The sequence below is a fragment of the Brachycentrus maculatus genome, unplaced genomic scaffold (assembly GCF_059751285.1).
Source record: "Brachycentrus maculatus isolate JH-2025_06_01 unplaced genomic scaffold, ASM5975128v1 h1tg000393l, whole genome shotgun sequence".
Lineage (NCBI taxonomy): Eukaryota > Metazoa > Arthropoda > Insecta > Trichoptera > Brachycentridae > Brachycentrus > Brachycentrus maculatus.
This window is the reverse complement of record NW_028281142.1, coordinates 745739-756928: the sequence shown is the minus strand read 5'-3', so window position 1 is coordinate 756928 and position 11190 is coordinate 745739. Positions and strand designations below refer to the sequence as shown.

Here is an 11190-nt window from a genome sequence, read left to right as displayed (position 1 = left end):
TCATACCGATCAATATTTATGTTTCTACCTATTCATTAGAAAGATTATTTAGAACGAAATAAGCAATTTATTGAAATGTTTATCCAATTATTGACATATCTTTTTCAAATGAAGGGTGAATTAAGAGGTACCGAAGAGTTACCGGCAACACAAGTATGGGAATAATTGTACTATACGTATGTCATTATAATTTTTTTTACTGATATGTAGTACACATTTTATTATAAACTAATTTTAGTGAATTTCCCAAATTCAAAATTTTAAAAATAGTTTTATAGTTATGGAGTTTTGAAAATTTCAGCATGTATTAGATCTCCTATTCCTTTGATTCGGAATGTAAATTATCCCATTACAATCTAATGAAGTTTTTTCTCGTTCAGACAAGTCAGTAAGTAACCAAGAAATTTCACATCATATACGGTTAATTCAAAATTTAATTGACTTAATTTCAAAGAAAATAACTGATTTTAAATTGGCGAATTTGAAAAAATAAAATTAACCCTTTTATATTATGTACTGATGCCCGGTGATGTTTTCAAAGTAATTCATATTTTTTGTGACAACAGTTGCTAATGGAATTAGATCTTGAAATGATTTTTTTCAAATAAAAAAATCATTTTTAAGTAATTTGTTTTTCTTATTTTACCGTTTTTTTTATTTTGTCATTTAAATTTTGGACAAAACAAGTTAATTTTTTTAATTATCCTATGTTTTGTATGAAATTTTTTTGGAGGGACCAGAATTTCAAAACAGTTTTCAAATTATCACAAAATTAAAATATTTATAGATATTCGAATCAATGCTGTAACACCAAAAATTGTTACTCTTATAGATATAAATGTAGTATAAATTTGAGTACACAGTGGATGTGATTTTTTAATGTTATTTATTTTGTTCTGCACATTTTCTTGCCATACTGAGAAAGATCGCCAAAGTAAATTTATTAGTTAGTGACTTATGTCTGGATGGTGATGATAGAAAGTTGCATTCACATTTGATATTTAATATGAACCTCACTGGGGTACAAGATTGTTCAAGTATTACAATCTGTTCGGACAGTGTGCACAGCTCAAATACAGAAAACATCTGGATTGGAGAAGCTTCAGTTGTGCAGACCATTTTGTATTTGTTATCAAGTAGGTACTCACCTTTTTTTTTTTTAGTGTTGTCTTATATTGGGTTGTTATAAATGTATGTCAGAGTATTCAAATGAAATATTTTTGTATGTATTTTGAATAATAAAAATACTTTCATAATAATCTTGTTTCAATTTTCCCTATGCTTTCAAAAAAATTATGCTTCCATATTGTAGTGGTTAGCACACTTGGCTACCATGCTGGAGATCCTGGATTTGGTTCTCAGAGGGTAAAAATAAATCCACCTCCGTAGTGTAATGGTCAGCACGCTTGGCTACCGTTCTGGAGGTCCCGGGTTCGATTCCCAGGGGGGGTCAAATAAATATAAGTGATTTTTTCACTGTAATATTTATTCAATATTACCCTGGACTGGAACCCGAAGCGGAGGGCTGATCACCTTTCCTTCATGTGTAAATGATCGAGATAACACTGCGTTTATATGAAGCAGTGCCCTATGCACCATTGGGGTGCGGTAAGGGTTTATTATTATTATTATATTATTAAAAATAAATATGTGTTTTTTCACTCTAATATTTACTTTATGTTATCCTGGACTGGTGACGGAAGCGCATGACTGATCACATTGTTTTCATACAATTTATGATCAAATTGATATTGCGTCAATTTGATGCAGTGTCCTAGGCACCATTGGGTGCAGAAAAGGGTTAGAAGAAGAATAAACTCCACAGCCAGAGATGTTGTGACATTGTACTGAAATGGCGCTGCTGTAAAAATGTTTATAAAAAGGGAACTCTAATAATTTCACAATGTAGGGGAGTTCATATTAACCCATTGCAACACAAAGCCAGCAAGTCGTCGGCCAAGGTCAATTTGTCACTGACTCACAAAGTCCGCGATTCGCCGGTTTGTCTTTGAAAAGATTTTTTTAACATTAAAACTGAGTGACAATAACTTTCACAACTCTGAACTAAACACACTATTCCAAAACTACCCGGGGATGAGCTATAATGATCTAGCTTACGAACAAACAAACAAAAATGCTTTTGTGTTTTACCATTTTTATTTTGTGTGTAATTTAGTATTAATGTTATTGTTATAAATGAATGTGTCAAAATTAAAAGTGAACTAAAAAATTAAAAATTAAAGTGAATTAAAAATTAAAAATTACTAAAGTGAATTAAAAATTAAAATTAAAATGAACAAATTATGTCATCTTTTTTTGTGGTGCAATGGGTTAATGTAAAACATGGTTAAGATTTCTTTTTACATTTCGCTTCTGCTGTGTGAGCATACCTTAGCTGTATATGATATCCACCTAATAAAACTAAAAACATTTATATTTGGTTTAATAAAATTTGATGGGGCCTCCAAAATCAACCAATCTGAAAATTTCTTGATCATTTTACAATTAATGAGATGTAGATAGCGTAAAATCTTTACTGACAGCAACTTCATAAAATAAATATTTTAGCACAATTTAAAAAAGGAAATATATTCTGATTTCTTGATTTAGATAGACAGTTTAAAATAAATATTATTTCAAGGAATTTTTTTTTCATATCATGTGAATGTGGACGCATTTTTTTACTGACGATCATAAAATATTAAATGTCGAAAATCGATATTCATGAGAATACGCATATCGATTACGATAAGGACATCCCTAGATCGGAATTTTATCTGTAAATTTCACAACTGTCATTGTTTGATATCTGTCATTGTTGCAGAAAAAGTTATTTTTCTAAAGTAAATACGCATTGGCATGCGAATGTAGAGTTTGTGGTTCATTAAACAACATTTTTCAAACGCGACACCATGATCAAAATATTTGGAAAAGTGTTTAAGTTCCGGCCGCGGCAGATTTACGTTTACGAAGTAACTCAAATCCGACCGACTCCTCCTAGAGCGGTCAATTTCGAAGTATTTAGGCTTCAGAAAAGAAATTTTAGTGATGAAGTTTCTAGAGCGCAAACATCCAAACCGTATCCCGGCAAAGAGACTATATTCGACAAGATTATTTCAAAGGAAATCCAAGCTGACATAATATTTGAAGACAAGAAATGTTTGGTTTTTAATGACATATCGCCCCAGGCTCCGGTGCATTTCCTTGTCATTCCCAAGAAACGGCTCGAAACTTTAGACTCCTGCACTGAGAGCGACGCTGATGTAAGGAATTATTAAACTTATTATTTATTAGTCAAAATAAAGAACTAAATGATCATATCTATTTCAAAGTCAATATTTTATAGAAATAATGAGAATTAGAAGTATATAGAAGATAAGAAATCCATGGTTAAATTTTGACATTCATAATGACATGTAATAATAATAGAATCATACACATTGTAATCGGGCAGTTTTTCCATCAACCCCGACCCTAATTACCTATACTTAGTCTGCGGCCCAACCCTCAGTATACTAATCACAAGTAACTGTAAACCCAATTCTAATCTACACAAGGTTTTTTTTAGTGTCTCTCGCGCTCTACCAAAAGTAATAAAATAGAACGCTTATAAGCGTCTCCCTCTCTCTACCGACAGTATGTAAATGACACTTTTAAGCTTTTCTCGCAAACAATGTGCCAATGTATTTATAGTGCTTAGAGATATGTATTGAGCCTTTGATTTTTTTAAAGTATAATTTATATATCATGGGTATACTAGCAAAAAACGTTAACTGGAAAATATGAAATTTTGACTTGATGATGCATATTATAGAGTTTTTAACATTCTATAAACTGTCAAAATACACTAAGTAGTTTGAAATGTCATATTTATGTGGTTTTAAAAGTAAATTCAACTTTAAGTTTAATAGCGTCTATTTTATGCAGGCTAAAAGCTTTAAATAACAGGGATTTTTCAAACTGGGATTTAAGAGCTAATATTTTTTGCCAGTATACCCACGATATGTACTAATGATTTTTTTTAAATATATGTGACAATATGCTTTTATATATATTTTTCTCAGATTCTGTCCCATCTCATACTCACCGCTAAGACAATTGCACAGAAAAAACTCCCAGGAGGCTATAGGCTCGTCATAAACAATGGACAACACGGCGCACAGAGCGTCTACCACCTGCATATTCACATCCTCGGAGGAAGACAGATGTCCTGGCCCCCTGGTTAAGGTCACCAACTGTCATTAACCAAAGAAAATGACTATTGTCATGAGTACTTTGTGCCTATGTATATATTTCCATCGTTTTCCATAGATATAAAGAGCATATCGATAGATGACAGCCAAATTTGCTCAAACCAAAATTTTCTTAACTTTTTTCCTTGAATCCTGATCCCCTTATCTGAAAATGGTTGTTCATACTGTTGAAACATGCTTTATTTACACCGTCTCACCGTCTGAAGTGTATTTCTTCCAAAATGTTTAGATAATTAACTGTTTACTATTGATATTATAGAATAAAGACAAGTTATCATTTACTTTTTTTAACATGTGTATTTTTTATAAATAGATTCACAGTAGAGATGGTGAGATTATGATACATTTTATTTCAAATTACACACTCAACATTGTCATTTCGCTGAATCAGTTAGTCTCTCAAATGAATAATTTCCTAGCTAATGGTTATTATTTTTATTGGTTTGAATATTTTAAGACGATGAAAAAAAAGAATCAGCATTAATTAATGAATTGAATTGTGAAAACAAACTGCATAAGTCGGCATTATTGTCGAATTGTGAAAACAAACTGCATAAGTCGGCCTTCTTCAGTATTGATATATCGCACACTCCTTTCAATAACGTCATAAATAAAAAATCGTCAATTTTCAGTTGTGCATGTTTTCTGAATGCCCAGAAAATGTACTAAATCCCAGAAAAAGAGGCATATTTTTAACTTAATATTTACCCGCTGCAGGGCAGAAAATGTTGTTTTTGCATTTTGAAAAAAAGGTACTGTTTAAGTATTTTTTTAAATAATTTATTAAATATTTTTCAAATGGAAAAAAAACCTTCAGGTTTTACCTAAAAAGATCTGTTGCACAGTAAAAAATACAATAAGTGGCTTGATATTTATTTTTAATACATTGTATTAAACTTTAAAAACGTTCTGCTTAAAAATCAAGTTTTTTGATTTTATGACGTTCTTGAAAGGAGTGAGCGATATGGAATCAAAAGTATTTTAAAATTAAACATTCACTTCTTGGAAACCATTTTGTCATTCAGGATATAGTTTTGTTTGTAAATATGCTTTTTTCGAATAAAGATTCGAGTTATCTGAAATAATGTTATTTGCAAACAGTTTTTTTTTTAACTAAATGTTTTATTTTATTTATGTAGAAGATTATGACATGAATATAATCAAACAGATATTAGTTTAAATTACCTATAGTGTTAGGTTTGTGGTTTTTATATATTTTTCATTAATATTTTTGTTGGGTAATATATCCAAAATTCAACATGGTTATTGCATTGAATTCTACTTTTTTTACATATTTGATATGTGACGCGTTTTGTGTTATTAAGACATTATCAAACACTCTGTTGGATGATGTCTTAATAATACGAAACGCATCACATATTATCATATACATATATCCAAATATATAATAGTAATATATCCAAAATTAAACATGGTTATTGGATTGAATTCTACTTTATTTACATATATGATATGTGACGCGTTTTGTCTTATTAAGACATTATCAAACACTCTGTAGGATAATGTCTTAATAAGACGAAACGCATCACATATTATCATATACATATATGTAAATAAAGTAGAATTCAATCCAATAACCATGTTTAATTTTGGATATATTACCCTACAATTTAATATGGAATTCTACTTACTGTCTGCAGTTACAATAAATAAATAAATATTTTTATATATTTTATTTAGTTTTTATATATTTCTAAAATTTTATGGTGCCCTTAATGTTACCACAAATGTTTCCTCTGAGCTGTTTACTTGTTTCTCAATTATGTTTATTTTTTATAGTTTATTGTTTATTTATCTTTTCAATCAACCATTGTAAAACAGCATAAATTTCTAACCTTCATATTTAGGAGGTGATTTACCAAAAAAACTTATATTTATCTTTTTTGCACATGTGGATTTTTCAGATGGAACATTTGTTACCACTATATTTTAAATTTTTTAATTAAATAAAGAATTGTTATAAAATGTTACTGTGTATTTTAAAACTTGATTTTTTAAAATCTATTTTTACAAACATGAAGAATATATCGTGGGTATACTGGCAAAAAACGTTAACTCTAAAATTCTTCTTTTAAAAATCCCTGTTATTTAAAACTTTTAGCCCGAAAGAAATATCCACTATTAAACTCAAAGTTGAATTTACTTTTAAAACCACAATATGACATTTCAAACAACTGAGTGCATTTGCCAGTTTATAGAATGTTGAAAACATTATAATATGCATCATTAAGTCAAAATTACATATTGTCGTTTTTTTTTGCCAGTACACCCACAGTATATAATAATATATTAACACAGATTATATATGTACATATTTTGCTCATTATTTTATCCTATCATTCAGCGGCATTGTCCTTTTTAATGCTTTTTAATTGTGTTATGTGTTTAAGGTATGTAGTGCCTAAATTATATGAAATATGCCATATTTTACCAGCTAAAAAGCCTTTAATTGTTATTTAGTAAATAAATTATAAAAAAATAAATTGTAAATTTGTGTATTATAGTTTTTGAATAAAGCCCGATTTAATTTGAAATACTTTCATTTTTTATTTCATCACAATCTTTGTTTCCTTTCAATTTAAAACATTAAAAAAGAAGTATTAATTATATTATAATTATTCTTCATGAGCCCTCTATCCTCCATTGCTGGATATAGGCCTGTTCCGTATTTTTTCATTTCCTTCGGTCGGTTGCTGCTTGCAGCCAGTTTCTACCCCCCACAGCGATTTATTATATATATATATATATATATATATATATATATATATATATATATATATATATATATATATATATATATATACATATACATATGTATATACACATATACATATGTATTTATATATATATATATTTTTTTTTTTTTTAATATATAATGGCGTTGCATATAAAATATATTGCTTTTGCCAATGTCAAGTTAATTAAATAATATAACTTAATTATAAAATATGATACAGTTATTATTAAACTATAAATTAATTCCGTTCAATTTAAAAAAAATAAGTAAAAGTTTGTAGATCGTTGGGTTCTTGCTTGCCAGGATGAGATGGATATCTGTAGGGAGGGGAATAAGCGAGTTTTAAAATTTTTTGGCATTTGGTCATTTATTGGGCAAACAAAGAATAAGTGGTTAAGGTCTTCCTCTTCAAAATGACACTCGCAAATGGGGGACTCAAAGACACCAATCTTCGCAAGGTGCTCTCTCGTACAGCAGATTTATTATATTAACAACAAATAAAAAAATAGAAATATGGGTAAAATTTTCAATCTCTTTGAATAATTCACCGATCGCTTTGAAATTTCGACATAATGTTGCATTCGAATGGTCGCATGTTTTTTACCCGTGACAGGTAAAAATATGTTTTTTTGTTACCGTAATGACAGCGCCATCTGTTCAATGTAACAGCAACACACAATAATTAACATTATTCATAGCAGAGTGCTACTTGACTGATGCTGTCACTTACAATTTTTAATTGCATTGCATTGCTGTTACTAAGATTTTCAATATATTCAGCGCTTCACAAGGATTGTATATTTAAATTGTCGGGTTGTGGTCCCTTGGTTAGTGTTGCGTACTCTTAAGTCAGACTTTCTGGGCTCGAACCCACTCTACCACAATTTGATACCTATTTTTGATAATGAGGCGCTTAGGCTCACAGAAATACTATGAAATTGAAGTATTTTTGTAAATATTATTTTTTGACATCTCAACATAGATGAAGAACAAAATGTATGTTTGGGCATTTACGGGGCTTACGACCATCATAAGGTGGTTTAAGTGCTCACAACATTCACCAATTCTACCCATGATTGACAACCACACTACTTAAATTCTTGGAAGTTCTACATATTATATGAACCAATTTCGAAACATCGAACTTCACTAGAGACATCTATTGGTGAGATGAAAGAAGCTTTTTTATTAAGTACAAACTCTTTAATTTATATTCGAGGTTTGAATTCTGTATCAATCTAGAATCTTTTTGTAAATAACAAAAACACAAATATTTTACACATATGTGATTTTTTTTATTTGATTTTGTGTGCCCGGATACAGCTAGTATGTAATAAAAATTCTAAAATTATTATTAAATGACTCATTACTCAAACAATGTATGTATTGTATGTTTTTCTTAAATGGATATAATCATATCTATCCAAAAAAATTATCTTACTGCTTCCTTACCTCTTATCAGAATATGGATTACTCCATGTGACGAATCTTAAAATCCTTTTATTAGATATTTATGATATTGTTATACAGTATACAACAAGTGGCTGCGCTTTAAATTACAATATTCATTGGGTAACTATAGACGCTACTACTAATGGTTGGCTACCCTTACAGAGGCTTTCAGGACAGTGTTTCAAAATATGTGCATCTGTAATTAACTGAGACTTAAAATCTACATCAATATTTAAGGCCCAGTATTCGTTAAGCCACAACTTATTTTCTCTAAATCCATGTAACATTTTGTAATTTTCGTTTTTTTTTAAATGTTTTTAGCAATAAGCCCACCAATATACTTATTTATTTTCTTTACATGAAGTTTAAATAAATAAATAAACATTTTACGTAATTAATTTTTTGTTAAAACACCATTTTTGCATTGAAAAAATAAGTTTTTCTTCGATATAATTATATGATTTTGAAAAGAAAAGAGTTATTAAAAGGTAAGGAGTTATAAAATATTTTTTCTAAACATTTTCCTAAAAAAACCCAAAACCTGTTTCTCCATTTGAAAAATATTTAGTATGTTTAAAAAAATAATTAAACCATACCATTTCTTCAAAATGCAAAAACAACACTTTCTGCCCTATAGCGGGTAAATATTAAGTTTAAAATATGCCGCTTTTGCTGGGATATAGTAAATTTTCTGGGCATTCCGAAAACATGCACAACTAAAAATTTACAATTTTTGACATATGACATTGTTGAAAGGAGTGAGTGACACATACATTTCAGTATGTAATATAGTATACAATTGGTTAGTTTATTCATTTGGTTGTATCTCATTTCTCTTTGCGTAGTTTAATCTTGTTTTCCAACCTTAACACTCTAAAGACGGGAAAGGTGTTTCTACCTGTTCGATCAATTCAGGTTTACTAAATTAAATTTAATATTGAAAGTACACAGAGTGCCACTGCTTGCTAGTCTGCCGTAAAGTGAATAGATTGTAAACACTCTTCGGACGGGAAAGGTATTTCTGCCCGTCTGGTTGATAGATGCTTAAGGACGGGAAGGGTATTTTTACCTCCTGCTGGCCTCATTTCAAAGTAAGAAAAGAAGGAATTATTTAATGTTTTTATATGAATATTTTGTGCCAATCTCTTTCTTAAGGTCTTAACTATGTGTACACAATTATCGAATCCCGTCGCCAGCAGTCTGCAGGCGTAAAGGACACCCGCCTTTAGTGTGTTAAGAGATGATTCTCATTATATTGACTTGTTTAGTTCCTTACCTGATTACACATAGTGATCAATAATCTCAGGTAGATCTCTTGCATCTGCATCATAATGGAAATTACAGTAAAGGCGCGAAAAATTTGTAAGATAAAATAAATAAGTATTTTTAGTGTGATAGATTCTTTATTTCAGTATTTTTTTAACAATCAGACAATCTCAATTCCAAGAAAATATTTTCGACATCAGGTCTGAGGTATACAATAAAAAAATGAAGGTGTAGACAAAATATATTGACAGGAGATTTAAATAAACTCAATACCTGGAGAATTCTATATTTAAGAAATATTACATTATAATTCATTACGAAAAACTCCATTATAACAGTTGTCTTCAGAGGTTGCCAATGTAAAGAAATAATATTCCTTTGACTTTCTTCATTTCATTTTCTTAAAATTAGACTTAGAAGTATGGATAAACATTAATATGACTATCTTGTGGAAACGGCGGCTTCTTTACGTGCTGCATCCTGAAGAAGTTGTGTGTCCACTTCGTCGGCCGGTAATTGAACGTATCTGACGACGGATCCTCTGATGAAACAGTTTTTGACTGAGAGCATGTGGGGGTATTTATCAGAATCTGTCACACTGATGTCGGACAATTTTATGTTCAAATACTGGTCGACTGAGTGCAAGGTCCCGCATATGCTTAGGCCGTTTTTGAGCTCCACCACCACATCTTTCCCAACGAGGGATTTGAAGAAGGAGAAGAATAACATTGTCGGTTTTAATAAACGAAAAGCTTATTTTAAAGGTTTCAAACGTGCATCAATACACTTCAAATTTATGCTTTTGACAGCCGGAGCCGGTTGACATAGAAAAAACGAAGAAATATAATGTGTCATAGACAAGAAATATAAATCGAGTGTTCTGTTCAACAAACAAAAAAACAATAACAATAAATGGAGTCGATGCGTATCGTGCTCTTACTTCTAGACATATACTCGTATCCCATCAGTCCATCAGTAACTGTCGGTGAAAAAAACTATGAAATGATGAGGAGGGTTGGGGACGTTAGGAATGAAATTGTTTCCTTCCTTGCATTGAAAACAACTCCTGTGCATACAAAATGGACACCTGCATTTATAAATTAGTAATAATCAATTTAGCAACGCAAAAAGTTTGTGTAAATAATGAAAAAAAGTATCCAAAACATTTCACCCAAAAATAAAAAAACAAATTCAAGTTGATTTTTTAAAATTAAAACTTACTTACTACTACTACCATCACACCGTTTCCTCGCAGGGGTAGGCAAAAACGATGGAACGCCACACTCTTTTGTCCTGATAAACACTCTTAGCCTCCTTCACATCCATATATCTAGTCATACATATTCTCCAATTAGGCAGACTTTTGACATTTTGACTTTTGAAATGTATTTATTTATTAAAAAAACCATTTGACCATATCGCTGCTGATCAAAAAAATACTACGTATGTCAATACACAGCA

The 11190-nt window shown here is 30.2% G+C and overlaps 2 protein-coding genes across 2 annotated transcripts; one reads left to right on the top strand and one right to left on the bottom strand.

Moving 5' to 3' along the window:
• The first annotated feature begins 2802 nt into the window (after nucleotides 1-2802).
• LOC148303014 (adenosine 5'-monophosphoramidase HINT1-like) lies at nucleotides 2803-4375 on the top strand. The gene is made up of 2 exons (XM_088270693.1): nucleotides 2803-3263; nucleotides 4065-4375. The coding sequence occupies exons 1-2, from the start codon at nucleotides 2913-2915 to the stop codon at nucleotides 4224-4226; spliced, it is 513 nt and encodes a 170-aa protein (XP_088126819.1). The 5' UTR covers nucleotides 2803-2912; the 3' UTR covers nucleotides 4227-4375.
• A 5471-nt stretch (nucleotides 4376-9846) lies between these two features.
• LOC148303013 (U6 snRNA-associated Sm-like protein LSm2) lies at nucleotides 9847-10548 on the bottom strand. Its single transcript, XM_088270697.1, has one exon. It carries the CDS (start codon nucleotides 10456-10458, stop codon nucleotides 10171-10173), a length of 288 nt encoding a protein of 95 aa, XP_088126823.1. The 5' UTR covers nucleotides 10459-10548; the 3' UTR covers nucleotides 9847-10170.
• Between the last annotated feature and the right edge of the window lie 642 nt (nucleotides 10549-11190).